The 16,509-nt window shown below is 33.7% G+C and overlaps 1 protein-coding gene across 2 annotated transcripts in view; it reads right to left on the bottom strand.

The window, feature by feature from the left end:
• stai (stathmin) overlaps window positions 1–16,509 on the bottom strand; it is a 62,154-nt gene that overhangs the window by 35,582 nt on the left and 10,063 nt on the right. The window contains exon 2 of one of the 2 annotated variants that reach the window (XM_072521059.1): window positions 5,833–5,919. In XM_072521059.1, the coding sequence (XP_072377160.1) occupies window positions 5,833–5,919 (87 nt within the window). Of the gene's footprint in view, window positions 1–3,067; window positions 3,240–5,832; window positions 5,920–16,509 lie in introns of those variants that run through there. The other variant, XM_072521060.1, reaches the window with a different exon arrangement.

Below are 16,509 nucleotides of genomic sequence, written 5' to 3'. Positions count from 1 at the left end.
TTGAGGAAATGGGCATCACATTGGAAATGGATAAGATAATGAAAATATAGGTAATGGGAATGATAAAAGAATAACAAAAAGAAAGCGGAACAAAAAAAAACAATTATGGTAATTTAGAACTTTAAAAGACAAATTAGAAATAAGAGTTTTAAGAAGCAAATTCAGACAGTTCATAGAAGATTCGCAGAACAACTTTAAAAATTGAGAAGCTTGGTCAGAATGAATACTTCAAATAAAAATGGAAGATCACAATTTACAATTGCTTAATGGCCAAACTAAGATGAAGCAGTATATAATAAGAACAATAGGAATAATTAACATTAATCACAGAAAAGGCAAAAGGAACAATTTGCATGGCACAGATGACTTCAATAGAAGGAAGACATTAGGCAAAAAAGTGCAGAATTAAATAATACTAAATTCATTCTTATGAAAATACCGGAAGAATGGAGAACAAGCGAACTAATTCTACTATTCAAAAAAGGAGATAAAAAACAGCCAGAAAACTATGGAGGTATAAACTTGTTAAATACTATGCTAAAACTTTAGCAGATAAACAACAGGGTTTTCGTAGTGGAAGATCGTGTACAGATGCAGTATTCATTATAAAGCAAATTACTGATAAATCACTAGAGTATAATAAACCAGCATTTCTGTGTATGATTGACCCGAAGAAAGCGTTTGACAGAGTAAGACTCAAAGATGTAATCCATCTTCTGTACAATATAGAATTTCCCCTAAATATTATAAAAACTATTGAAAACATCTATCAAAACAACAAAATGGAAGTCAGAATAGATGGACAACTTACAGAACCTGTAGAAGTAGGCAGCGGAATAAGACAAGGTGATTCATTGAGCCCCATGCTCTTCAATTTGATCATGGATGAAACCATCCAAAGCGTTAACAAAGGAAGAGGATACAGAATGGGAAACAAAGACAACGCAATATTGATAGCCCAAGATGAAGATAGTCTGCAAAGACTGATCCGCAGATTTTACATAAGAGCAAAAGAATATAATATGACAATCTCATCTCAGAAAATTAAAACAATAGTAGTAAGCAAAGAACCAACCAGATGTAAAATAGAAATTGACTAGCTGTCTAGCTATTGAGACCTGGACAAAGAAGTGAGAGATTAAGTATAAAAAGCAAATAGACTGATGGATGCCTTAATAACACTATATGGCGAAACAGACACATTAACACTGAGATGAAGTCAAGAATTTCTAAAGCCAGCGTAAGACCAATAATTACATATGCCTCAGAAACAAGACCCGACACAGCCACAAGGCTACTGGAAACTGAGATGAGAGTACTGAGAAGAATTAAAGGAAATACGCTGAGAGCTGAGACATCGAAAGAGAAGTGAAGACATTAGAAGAAAATGTAATGTACAGTGTGTAAATGAATGGACACAAAATAGAAAAAAAGAATGGAATAACCACATAAGCAGAGTGGAGGAGACCCGTGTCATCAAAATAGCAAGAGATAAATCACCAATCAGCAGAAGTAGTGGAGTAATGAAGTTGCCATTAATATTCATTAATAGAGCATAGAGGTTGCCATTAAAATTCATTAATCCGCCCATGAACAAGCAGAATTTCTTATAAAGAGGAAGAAGAAGAAGAAGCAGAAGAAGAATTCATTCTTTGAACACAAAAGAACATACACAATTATGAAAGTGAAGTTAAAAGCAGAGGAGGAAAATCCATAACTGATTATGTACAAGTAGAAAAGAAAAACAGAAAAATAATAAACAAAAAAGCACTAAGAATGAAGATGCCCAGAGATAGCAAGTTATCACTACTTAGGAGTAACAAAAATAGATATTGATAGATAAAACATCACCTTTTGAAAGGAATATGCAGACTAATAAAAGATAAAGACACAATTTGGACTTCTAAGGAGAATTTTAAAAATGGATACACTGAAAATTGGACATATTTTGAAAAATTAAGTATTAAAATAACAATAAAAGGTTTTAAAAACAAAAAAAAACTTGTTAAAAAAGAGAAATATACAGAGAAAAGTCTATATTTCTGCCAAAATATGAAAAAAAACTCTTTCAATATTATACAAATATTTCTTCTGATACCACATCATTAAGTTTTTCCAACAAATTTTTACATTAAACCTAAGAAATGATGGAATTGTAACTACATTTTTAAAAAATTGCTAAAATATTCTTGCTTTATAATGTACTCAAGAATTCAGAATAAAAATATCTTGACCATCTAATGGAAAAAGTTCTTCTACTTAACTATTAACAGTTGGTACTAAATCAGATTCAAAGAAAGAGTGCTAAAATTTTATTTGGCAACTAAATTAGTTATATTATTTGATGAATAAAATCATCTACATATTATTCATTTCTCTAACAATATTAACAAAACTTCAATAACTATGTAAAAAAGAAATCTCAAGTTCATTGTACTTTGTTATACTTAATTGATATATTTTTCTTATTAGGCAAAAATATCCAGTGTGTAGGAGATTCAATTTGAGTTCAGTATGTATAGACAGTTATTTACAAGTCTGTACAAGTAGGCAAACCGCTTTTTTTTTAAGATGTTGTAGGTGTTATCAACTTTTATTTATTGTTCACCAACCGAAAAGAAATAACAAAGAAATGCAATTATTTGAACAATCCTTCCATTGTTTCTAAGGTGAATTACCTTGAAAATCGGTCATATTTAATAACTGAAGAATTACTGGAAGCAATTGTTGGATCTACCCACAATATGTCCCGAATATTACAATTTATAATTTAATAACATATTTCTAATTAATTTACTTCGAATCAAGCAAAAACAAAGTATGTAAATAAAATAATATTTTTTGTTTCCTGAAATTTCTCGTAATTTACAAAAAACTGTCGTTATTATTTAAAAAAAAAATTAAATATAATGTTGAATAACAACGAAAATCCCAGAAAAAAGTATTTTGATACCAAAATTCCACCATCCTTTGTTCATCCCCTACCTTGATGCATTCCAAAATGGTCCAAACAGACTCTATTTCATTCATCTAAACACACATCTGTAAATAAAAAAGGGCAGCTTACCTTTATCCATTATTTTAAAGTTTCGAAGACACGAAGAAATACTTTTTAGACAGCACAAAGACGAGACACACAAATAATTTTAAAAATACTCTCGAAGACTGAACAAAGAATGTGTGAGATTCGGACTCGACTGGTACTTACGGCCGGTTTTCGGTGGAATAAAAAACAACGGAAAAAGCCAGCCAGTTTAAATTTAAGTGAGGTTAACGTTGGTACTGGGCGCGAAACGGTAAGAAGTTCAAATTTGGTAGTGGCTACTGGGCCACCAACAGATTAACAATCACAGTAGTAGCTAGAGGATCGACAATAATTTATTATTGTATATAACCATAAGCGCTTCTGTATGCGTTGTAAGTGTACTTATTAAATTTAAAACACTGAATAACACTGAATCTGAATAACAAACTAGTTCCCACGGTTTCTTTTTATATGTCAATGAACAACTTTGTGACTTTTTCAAATATCGCAGTACTTACTCTTTTTTCCTGCTTTCCAAGTTTGTTTTGTTAGTTTATTAAGTACTCTACTGAGATATGAAACCGCGAACATAATATCAGGTCTAGATGTAGTTGCTATATACAAAGACTACCTATAAGTTTCCTATACCATCACTTCTTAGAATTGCATCAATTACCTCTAGAGTGTTATCTATCTGAAAATTTATTTCCATTGGTGATCCGACACCTTTACAGTCACTCATATCAAATAAACTCAGTACCTTTAATATCATTTTGGGCTGTCGTAATGTGAGATTACCACTTTTTCTTAATATTGTCATTTCTAAAAAGTTCTTCACTTCACCCAGGTCCTTGGCACAAAAATTTTTTTCACAATATCTATTGTTTCTTTTATTTTTTGTTCATGTCCTGTTAATATTATATCGTCCGCATAAACAATCAACTTTTTTATTAGAGTCACCTATTTTAAAAACCATACTGGTAAACCTTAAGATTCTTAGGACAAAGGCGTTTAATTTTACAGTCAGTTTCATGATTAACCTGTGGGAATAAAGTTTTTTGCACCCATCTATCTCATTTCCGCCACAGTTCCTTTCTTTTTAAGTGCTCAACATTCATAGTTGATCTTATGGCAGTTTTCTAGAATTTCTTTCCAATTTCATTGGAATTTTTTTGTCACACAACAAATCACTCACTTCCAGTTTTGTTACGATGTATGTAGTTTCGCTATTATCTAATCTTAAATTAATGAAAATTCATAAGAACTAAATACCAAGCCCGGGTGCAATCCTATTTTCACATTAAATTTATCAGTATCTCCCACAACTGTTCTGACACTAGTTGTTACTCATTGTATGTACTTAGTTCATTACAATGAATTATAATATATACGATTGTTATAAAAGATAAACAATGAAAACAAAGAGGCAACTTTCAAAAAAGAAATAGTAAATGTTTGAAAAACACCAGAAGAGTTAGTTTCAACAACTTATTCGAAGAATAGAACGTTTATTTTACAGAGCTTTTTAACGGTTTAAAGTTTAAATCGTATCACCTCTAGTTCAAGGTTGGATTATGATGCTGTTAAAAACGAGAGGACTGTCAAATGAGACGCTATTGATTGTTATGGTTTTGTGAAAACATAATTTTGACATGGAAGACTGTAGGAGAAAGGATGAGGTAGCTGGTTCAATGCTTAAAAAGCAAATATTTGTAAAACAATATTCTTACCTTCCTACATTTGGCAGATAAAAAAATAAATGACCAGCGAACAATAGGTCGCAAAATTGCGGATTAGTATACTGTAGACAAAATGAAAATAGAATAATTAAAATGACTTGACGGTAAAAATATGTTAATTTTATACATTACACAAATAAATAGCAGTATGGGAATTACCAAAACACCTTTTTAAATGACAATCAAATACACTAATGTTCATAATAAGTGTTTTTAAAATTAAACAAATGAGATGGGTAGAGCAAAAAAGTTTAGTTGTAAATCCGGTAACCCTGTGATTTGTTGGACCAGCATTTACGAAAGATTGGCACAAAAAAGTGTTGATTTTCTTCTGTATTAAAAAATAATTTCAGATAGTTTAATATTAGATGCACTAACACTGTATTTAATAACGTTAACTGTTAAAATTAACTTAAAATCTGCTTCTATTTTTTGGGAAGCGTGAGATGAACTATTTACTTGCTTCTATTTGAGAAGCTAAAAGAGGAATTTGACTAGCGTGCTTATATGTGTGAAGACAAAGACGAAATGTTTTAAGGGTACATAAGTTTGAAAAATTTTAATGTGAAAAAACCGACAGGCGCAGGGGATACGATACAGCAGGAAGCGGGCATGTCATGCTGATCGTAGCTCTTCCTTGTTAAAGAATTATCGCTTTGACGATTCCGGCTTTAAAATTTATTCGCCAAGCCCGATTTTTGAGCATGGACAACTACTGTTCGTCACCTTCCCCCCAGATCGTCATAGAGCAGATCTTCGCATAAAAGTTGTGGCTAAAAATTTGTAGCTATGAACGCATTGAAATTGAAAAAAGCATTGAAATATTAGAGTATTGTTCGTATGATGTTTCTCTCTCATGTACTTGAATTGAAAATGTACCTGTACATGTAGAAATACGACTGTAAAGTATTTATAAAATCGTCAAAAAGTTTTATATTTTTTTGTAAAGTAAATGTTTATAGGTTCTGTTCGAAAAATTCGTTTTGTTAATACTTAAATTCACTTATTAATTCCGTTATGGGGCGGGCCCAAATGCTAGTTTAGAATAAATAACAATATTGTACTTACTAACAAACTGTACCCGTTTTGGTTGGTCTTGTATGGAAATCTTTGACTTCGTTTTCACCTTGGTAATAGGCATCTGTGACCTATGCACTGCAATTAAAAAAACTATAATAAATTATTTGTAAATATAAAACCTTGTGGGTAAAACGATATAAGTAGATTATAGTTTCAGTTGATTGACACTGATATTCGTAATATATTTGGCATACATTATGACATACAAATACGCTTGCTGTGTTCATAATTTATGAGATTTTATACACTTTAAATTCAATGCTTGAGTCTAAAGTTTATTTAAATAATAAATAGAGTCTTTTTGTTATTAGGAAATTTAATTTACACCAAAAAGTCACTAAAAATCCCATCAGATTCTTCTTTTCTAAATGTCTTCTATTTTTTAAATCTCTGTAGTTCTTCGCCACGTGTTCTTAAAAGCAGCCTGTAGTATATAATAAAAAAATACAAATCAGATAGATTTGTTAGTCTTAAGTTCTCTCTAAATTTGAGCAAAAATCTTTAAGCCATATTAAATAAGTTACAAAATTGTCGTAAAGTTTTCCCGAAAATAGAAGACTCTATAGCTGTCAAAATATAACCTAAAAAACTCAATGACAATTTAGTTTTGACTGTCAAAATTGAGGCGGTAGATGTAAAAAGGATATTATAGATGTATGTACCCTTTTTAAGGAGATTGTATTTTCCTATTCTCCATTTTGTATAGTTTCCAGGAGTGAAAGTTTCATGCAAATATCTTAAGTTTTGCCGTTGGTATATCTATTATTTATTATTGTTATGTTATTTGCTTGTACTTTACAAGGCAGCACAATAAGTAAACGAATCAAACCTAAAACGAAACAAGCAGGAGATGGATTGACTATGTATGTGCTAAGAAGCCGCATAATATAGTCAACGTTACTGAGGGACAAGATATCAGCACAGAGGTCGTCCGCAATTGGAGTCTTATTTCCACTCTTGATGAATCTGGCTTAAATGGACTGATAGCTAGACTCAGCAACGACAGGCATTATATCCTGGACTATGCTCATAACCTGGTTTACATTTAGGACTTAAAATACCCTACATGTTAAGCTTAACAAGCTTAAAAATCAACTTATTACAACAAAAATAGATGAAATTAGTATAGAATAGTAAGCCAACAAATTATTTATCCTCGAGATTGATAATGATAGTCTAAAATTTCTCAGAGATATCCTGATCCCCAATTCATTCCTGCTCGAACTTCGTTCCTTATTACACACTCAGCATCTCGAAAAAGTTTTTGATTACCGCAGATTCTTTTGTAGTTTGTGCTAAACAGCCAAGTTTGGTTTCTGCTACGTAGGGGCACTGGTTGACTGCAAAAATAAAAACAATAATACGCCCAGTGCTCACTTACGGATCAAAAACATGAGCAATGACGACCCGAGATGAAGAGTTACTACGAATCTTATATCTACAATATAATTTCGATAATTTCGAACTCTATAGACTTTTTGGTGATGCAGATATCGTAAAAACCATCAAAATAAACCGTCTAAGATGGGCCACCTTATGCGGGTGGGTAAAAGTGATCCTTCTAAAATCCTTCTTCTTCTAGTGCCGTATCCACTAATGAAGGTTGGCTATAACCATTGTAAATTTGCTTCTGTGTGTTTAACCCGGTCCAGTCGCGAATGTTTTCCAGCCAGGATATTTGTCGTCTACCAGGACCCCTTTTCCTTCGGTTTTACCCTTCATAATCAGCTGCAACAACTCGTACTTATCATTTCTAAGTATATGCCCCAAATATGCTGTCTTTCGCCTTTTAATGGTAGTCAAAAGTTCTCTGTCCCTTCCCATTCTGTGCAACACCATTTAGTTCGTAATATATATTTAGTTTTCTCATTATTAGATTTACAGATTGAGTCTTTGGTTACTCAGAAATTTCCTCATCTTCAAAAAGGCTGCTCTTGATTGCTCTATTCTTGAGAGAATTTTTGATTTCGGATTCAGATCTTCCGTAATCCAGACTCCTAAGTATTTTATTTTGTCCACTTGCTCAATATCTTCATTTTTTATCTGGTTCCTTGTAATGACTTTGCCCCTCTTACTGATAACCATGGTTTTTGTTTTCTTTATGTTTATTGTTAAACCAAACTGTTCCCCAGTATCACAAATTGTGTTTAGTAACGTCTGCAGGCCTGTCTCAATTTCAGTGATAATGACTGTATGGTCAGCATAACTGATGTTATTTATATTTTCACCATTTTTCTTGATCCCTTCTGTACAGTTTTCAAGTGCTTGCGTAAATAACTCTTCGGAATATATATTAAATAGTAAAAGTGAAAGTACATTCTAAAATAACCATGCTAAATAGACCGGTCGGAAGAAGAAGAAGGGGGCGACCTTAACTCAGGTATCTGGAAGAAGTGCATGACGATTTAAGGAAGATTGGAGTAAGGGGATGGAGAAGACAGACTCTCGACAGGGAAGAATGTTTTTAAGGCAGGCCAGTGCTCACGAAGGGCTGTAGCACCAACTGATGATGATGAAGTAAATAATTTACACCGTCATATTTGAGACTTGAGAAAATGAGGCAAAGAAAAAAATAATCGTACAGCCCTAACTCCAAAGTTGGCATTTCTTCGTGGTGCAGCACGAACACTATTCTAGTGCGGTTCTAAAATATTTTCTTGGGACATTGCCGCCTTATAATTCCCATGAAAGAGTCAAGATCTGATAAAAATGAACAGTGAAGATGAATTTTTCAGATATCTTTCAGATTGACTACTTAAAGTACACAATTTTTTATTTTTATTTGTTACAGTTATTTTTGTGACGATAGGGTTTTTAGATATCGTGTAGATTGGTTTTGAGATTATTATCAACTTCCGTACTTTTAAATACTGTCTTAATGAAATAATGACCTTCCTTAAACCTAACCAATTCGTGATAAGGGTTTATCGCTATTTTTATTAAAAAAACAAATTCTTAATCGTTCAAAGCAGGCGGTAATAATAATAATTATATTGTGAAATTATGTATATGTATATATATAACCAAGAGTAACCGGTATAATAACAATCTAAAAGGAAACTCAGATCACTACCAAAGGACAATTGATGACAGAATACATGACCAAATCGACAGCTCTCAATTAATGGAAATCATCCTTGATAGTGCCAAAGATGACGCCGTAGTATTAGCAGAAACTGAAGACCAACTAAAAATATTGATGAACAAATTATCAGAAGAAAGTCACAGGCTGGGCTTGGACATTAACTTTTCCAAAACCAAAATTCTGGTATTCCACAAAAAATAAATGGTATCACCCTTCAGAGTTCTCAAAGCTTCATATATCTGGACAAAGAACGAAATAGTCAACTAGACCACTTAAAAGCAATTAGAAGACGCATTGAAATAACAAGATCTGGTTTTGTGAATATGTGTAAAATACTCTGTAACCCCAAGCTATCAGTCTCAATAAGATTGAGAACACTAAAGTGTTATGTGTGGTCTCTATTACTATATGGCTGTGAGATCTGGACATTAAAATAGTATGACGTCAACAAATTAAATTCATTTGAAATGTGGATGTACCGCCCAGGGGCGGCTCGTGATAGTACAAGATGTTGAGGCACACTACACTTAAGGAAAATTATTATTATTATGGTTAGCTTCTCTTTGCTCCAGTCATACCCGGCTAAGGAGGCATTGCTCGCGCCAGCAAACAATGACTTGGCGTGAGAAGGACTTCTGACGATACGCGCGCGGATCAACAAAAGTCATCCTCACCTCAAAGCTCTCCTATGCCCTCCTCCACCCTCCCTTATGTGCACTGAAGGTGCAACATAAGGGCTGACTGCTTTTTGAAAAAGTCCGCGATTGAGCTGTATTTATGAGCACCATGTGTAATAGGGTGCTCATAAATGTAACTTAAATGATACCCAAGGTGTCGTTAAGCGACTTACTCCGGTTTATCATGAAATCTCGTATCGTGAGATAAAAGCGAACGAAAAACGAGGGAGCTCTAATCCTCGAGCCTGCACCTTGGTTAGCCGCCAAGTTGTAGCCTCAAGGATCTAGGTGGCCTCTCCCGTGGCCTTTTTTTATTTTTATAATTTTTTTGTGAATTTTTTATTATTTTATATTTTTTTTGAATCTTTATATTTTTTATTAATTTTTTTGGGATTTTTATATATTTTTGGGGGTTAGTAGGTATTTTTTATCTGGGAGATTTGTTAGTAAGTGTTATAAATGGCGACTGCTAATCTAGTGCCATCTTCTTCACGCTCTCACATATCCCTTCAGTTGAAGCTTCGGTCTAGCATATCTCCATTGATCGTTCTCGTCGTAAGATGTTAGTCGGAAGGTCGATTTTGTGACATCATAACGTGAGGCCGTTTACGTTAAATAAACTTAAACAAAGGGTTAAATTTTGTTTTTTGGTTTTTTATTTCACGATTTTTAAAAATTATAATTATTTTAGAAAAACTTCAAAAAATATAAATTCTAAAAGGAAAACTGAGTTCTAAAATTTAAAGTTTTTTATAAATTAAAGGAATTCTGCGAGACTTCTGTTCTGCAAAATGATCTATTACATCGTCTATAAAAACGTTCTCATCCTGTGATTTTATAAATGATTTTTCAATTGAGATTTTTGCCATATTACTCAATCGTGTCTGTCCAGTTGTATTTCTGATGTAATTTTTAATCCTTTTTAGCGCGGAGAAACTTCTTTCTGCAGAAGCACTTGTCACTGGCAAAATAACACAAATGCATAATAATTTAAAAACTTCTGGCATACAAAGTTTTAAATCATAATCGTGAAAAAAAGTTAACATTTCATAAGGGCTTGCGCAATTTTCTATTATATCATTCCCGTACATAGCGGATAACTCACTTTTTAGTTGATTTATATCAAAAATATTATACTGCGTTGTCAAGTTTTTTAATAGATCATGAGGAAATTCTTTAGCAAAAATGGGAAATTTTGATATATTCAACAGATCAATGAAATGTAATTTTTCAACGTCGCAAAACCTAACCTCTATTTGGGTTGCTATAATGTCAAGAATTTCAAAAAAAATTTGCCTTAATTGTTGAGTTTTATCAGTCATTTCAACTCCCTTACGACGACGTTTCGAGTGTAACGCAGCGGTATCCAGTTTTTCATAAATTGTATCAAAATAAGTACTGTTACTCCTAAATTCACGTATTTTACTACCGCCGAATACTAAGAATAAGCTAGACCAGCAGAACAATGAATGAGTACTGAGAGCGATGAACACACGCCCTCATCTAGTCAATACTATCAAAATTAGAAACACGTCATATCTAGGACACATAATGCGCCATAGGGAGTTTGAGCAACTGCAGGTAATATTAGAAGGCAAGATTGAAGGTAAAAGGGGCATAGGACGAAAGAAAGAATCTTGGCTACGAAACATCAGAGATGGGACCCACACAAGAGGAAATGAATTAATTCATCAAGCCCAGAACAGAGAGAAATTTGCCATATTGATCGCCAACCTTAACAGAGAAGGCACTTAGGAGGAGGAGGAGTGCCAAAGAAATTGGAGGCTCGCAACAACAAAATGAACATAGTAAACTGTTTGGTAAAACTAAAATAATCCTAAAACAAAGAAGGAAAATGAAAGTAGGTAGCAACATACAGAGAATACAATACACAGAACTTTGTATGACAATAAGGAAAAGTATTAAGGAAGACATAAGAGAATACAATGAAAGACTGGTAGAAACTATAATCGAAAACAGAAAAAACTAAGAAGACAAGAAAAGCATTAATCATTCGAAAGAAGCAAATCGTTGCTCTAACAAATGAAAATACCAGAATTACAGACAGAAATGAAATAATACAACTTGTAACTAAATTTTACAACGAACTCTACAAAGCCCCTCACACACTTAAAGAAGTAATCAGTAACCAAGAAGATGTACCAGAAGTCCTTCCGGAAGAAGTAGAGTCGACAATTGCAAAAATGAAAAGCAGTAAAGCAGCTGTAATAGATGGTATAACAGTGGAACTGCTTAAATACGCTGGCAATAAAACCTGGAAAATCTTAGCAGGCATATTTACGAACTGTCTAAGATCGAGATACGTACCAGACCACTGGAATACAGCAAACATAATTCTCATTCATAAGAAAGGTAACACAGGAGGATATCAAAAACTACAGACCTATAAGTCTACTACCAATCGTATACAAGATATTCACAAAGATCATCAACAGATTAACAAACGCATTAGATGCTGCACAGCCAAAAGAACAAGCTGGCTTCAGAAGTGGATTCAGTACCATAGATCATATTTATACATTTAGAGAACTAATGAGTGGAGCTAAAGAATATGAAATACCGCTAGCATTAACCTTCATAGATTTGGAGAAGGCTTTTGATTATATATATCCCAAGGCAGTAATAGAAGCTTTGACCAACCAAGACATTGACAAACTGTACATAGAAACTTTAGCAAATATATACAGACAAGCAAAAGCTAAGGTAAAAATTTATGAAAACACTCCAGAATTTCTCACTACCAGAGACGTCCGACAAGGAGACGCAATATCACCAAAGCTCTTCACTGCAATTCTTGAAAATATATTCAGCAAAATGAACTGGAAGAACAAAGGAATATCCATTGATGGAGAATACCTTAGCCATCTAAGATTTGCAGACGACATCGTTCTGATTGCTAATAATCCTGCAGAACTACAAGAACTTATAAGTGACCTAAATGCATCTAGCAATGAATTTGGCCTAAAAATGAACTTGACAAAAACAAAAACCTCGTACAACGAGCTAGTGGATATCACAGATGTAATAATAAACAACACTGCACTTGAGACAGTAGACGAGTATGCATACCTGGAACAATTAATACATAAATATGGCTCCTTACTTCAAGAAATCAACAGAAGAATGAAACTGGCTTGGGCATCCTTTGATAAAAATGCAGTTATATTCAAATCGAAGATGCCAATCCACCTGAAGAAAAAAGCATTCGATCAGTGTATACTGTGTATACCAATCATGACATACGTCTGCGAAACTTGGACACTAAAGAAAGAGATAATATCGAAACTCAAAGTCACTCATAGGTCAATGGAGCGATGCAAGCTAGGTATAACATAGAGAGATCGAAAAGGAATAGAATGGACCAGACAGAAAACCAAGGTTATTGATGTAATCCATAGAATTAAATCTTTGAAATGGCAGTGGAAGTGACCTTTAGCGAGAAGAACTGACAATAGGTGGTCCACTAGAATTACACTGTGGTATCCAAGAGGCGTCAAGAGACCAAGAAGACGTAGACCAAACAAGCCGGTACAATATGTCACAGAAAGCGAATTTTAGACAATCGTGAGCAGGTATGAAGAATGAATGTGTAAGGGAGGCTACACCATAATCGGTAGAATATGCTGAGAATGATGATGATATAAAACCCAAAGATATTTTGAAAGAATATTTTTTCTTAAAATACATTATTCTAGCGACTACCATGATTGTTTTGACAATAGTTTTCCACCTTTTAACTACTGTCAAAATTTTAAGCAAATCGATACATATAAAACAAATTTAGAGGTTTTTTACTATTTTTATCATCAAATCCTGAACTCTGGGGATCACATTACATCCTACGTTATTTCCATTATTTTATCGGTAGTCGGAGAAATTTTGCTGAACTTTCATCACACTTAAAATTTTACGTATCGAAAACAGGGCACCTAATAAAACCTTTTATATTATTTGCATCTTTCCTTCTAAACCGATACCGATTTAGTATGTTCTTTGAAACTATCTAATCAACTCGTATTCTATATAATATTTGTTTAAATATCAACTTTCTATTTTCAAACTGACCGTTCCAGACCTCTGAACTTCAATCTGAAACCAATATTGGATGTCTGGCCCTCCGCAATCGAGCGACAAAGGAATCTGCGATAATCAAAAAACCTTTTCGAGATGCTGTGAACAAAACGAAGCTTGGTGTGTAATATAGAACGGAGTTCGAGCAGGGATGAATTAAGTATCAGAATTTCACTGCGAAATTTTAGACTACCCCGGATAAATAATTTGTTGACTTTCTCTCTCGATGACTATTACTACTGCTAAATGTATGTCTATTTTTGTTGTCATAAAATAATCTATTTGAGAATAATTTTGTCTACTTTTGTTGTTATAAGTTGACTTTTGTTGCTTTGCTTTGCTCCTTCTGGTCATCATCATCATTAACGTGTATGCGTCCACTGCTGGACATAGGACTCCCTCAGCTCTTTCCATCTGTCTCTGTCTTGTGCGACATCCATACCTTCTGGTAAATTTCATGATTTTGGTCTTCTGAGTTTTTTTTTTATTTGAACTCTAGTAACTAGAGTTAGAGCATTATATATAGATGACTGTACCTAGAAATTTGCCGTCGGCTAAATTAACCAGGTTATCAACATAGCTCAGAACATAATACATGTCGTTGCTGAGTGTAGCTGTCAGTTCACAAGGGAGGAGATAAGACTCCCACTGCGGACATGCTATGGTTCGCTGTGCTGCCATCATATCCACCAGTAACGTTAAGTATATTATGCGGCTCCTCAGCATGCAGTCCATCCATCTATTACAACCCAAATGACCTGTTGACGGCCCTGTCATCTTCCAAACTTGATTCCCGAAGAAGCGGTTTGGCGCAAAAATATCGAACAAGATTGTGTTTCGTTTAAACAACAATGTTTTTGATCTATTGTAACAATTAATTTATGTTTTAACTTAGAAGTATTAATTTTTAATTTTAATTAATTGTTACAATTTTGATTTTTTTTTAATAAATCCACGGGAAGTCTTAATAACATTGAAACCAACAAGAAACTGGAAGAATTCATGAAACCATTTTCCACCGCACAGTTACTAACACTATCTGCAGCTTGTGTCGTCTATTTCTTTTAGACGAATGGCCCTTGTGATACCTTCGTATGAGGTTATGTTCGAATGCTCCTTCTATTTCGAGAAATGCACTCTTAGAGTAATCAGATAGTAAGCGATAATAATCCTGCTTAGTACGAAAGGAACAGCAGGTTCGGACATTTGGTTGACGCACTTACTCGAGCGGTAATGGTGCGAAGCTACTATCCGTGGGATTATAGAATAGAATATAAATATGCTTTATTGCCACTGAAAATTGTACAATTTTATGGACAAAGCTTACAAAAGTCAAAAAGTAACAATAATAATTTAAAATTCACTAAAATCACCTTGCTTCTACCTAACGTACTGTAATTTCTTAGTTATTCGTTAAGAAACTCTTCCACTGAATAATATTGTCTTTCAGATGAGTCCACGATAAGTCAAGCACAAATTTTGGAATTTACGAAAGTTCTGAGCTGAAAAAATCCTGCCTAAACCTATTATGCCAGAACGCCTATAAGGCCGTATCCTTTCTAGTTAAAGGTGGCAACGATATCTCTTGGATTCGTCTTGTGGGTTAGACGAGATCCCTGATATTAAATAAAGCCAGTAGTAAATAAATAAATAAATTAATAAAAAAATTAGTAGTATCGAATATAAACTTCCTATACGAGATGGTGCAGTGCTGTTTCCGCAGAAAATCCTGCTCGATACGTATACTGTCTCTGATGTATCGAACTTTTAACCAATACACCATCCTTAACGTACGAGTCTTCCTAGAGTCATCCTAGAGTCTTCAGTACGAGTTATATCAGCTTAGCTTTTTCTTGTCCGGTTTTATCAGGTTTGAGTATAAAAGTCACCTTTACTTGTTTCTATGCAAATACACAACCACAACAACGACGTACTGAACGAACAATAATTAACACCGGCTCAGAAGAAATACCGGACATAACCGACTATGAAATAAGAATGACCCTAAACCAACTAAAAACGAATAAATGTCCGGGAGAGGATAAAATTACAGTCGAAATGTTGAAAATCGGTGGAAGAAAAATAGAACAGGTATTAAATATTTTATTTAATAAAGTAATTGATGAAGGAAAGATTCCTCAAGAATGGTACAACTCCGAAGTCATTTTACTATTCAAGAAAGGAGACAAAGCAAACATCTAGAATTACCGACCAATATCCTTGCTCTCACACCTGTATAAATTACTAACTAAAATCGTAACCAACCGCCTAACACATAAGCTCGATTTCTATCAACCTATCGAGCAGGCTGGATTCAGAAAACATTTTAGTACCATAGACCACTTGCACACCGTAAGAACACTGATAGAAAAATGCACCGAGTATAATGTTTCAATTCATATGACGTTCGTCGATTTCCATAAAGCATTCGATTCCATCGAATTATGGGCAATGCTTGAATCTCTAGAAAATGCACGTATAGATTCAAGATACACTAACATAATTAAAAACATATATAAACTATACACAAAACTAATATATATACACAAAAACTAATCCCATAAGACTACAACGGGGAGTAAGACAAGGAGACACCATCTCTCCCAAACTATTTACCCTTGCTCTAGAAAACATTTTTAAGAAACTAGAATGGAACAATAAGGGTATCAACGTCGACGGACCATACTTAAACCACTTGCGATTCGCAGATGACATAGTTTTAATAGCCGATAATATCCAAGAACTAAATGATATGTTACAACAATTAAATGCAGTTTCAGGAGCGGTAGGCTTAAAAATGAACTACAGCAA

Source organism: Diabrotica undecimpunctata, chromosome 1 (assembly GCF_040954645.1).
Source record: "Diabrotica undecimpunctata isolate CICGRU chromosome 1, icDiaUnde3, whole genome shotgun sequence".
Lineage (NCBI taxonomy): Eukaryota > Metazoa > Arthropoda > Insecta > Coleoptera > Chrysomelidae > Diabrotica > Diabrotica undecimpunctata.
Note: the sequence above shows the minus strand (reverse complement) of the source record. Positions and strands in the feature narration are given on the sequence as shown.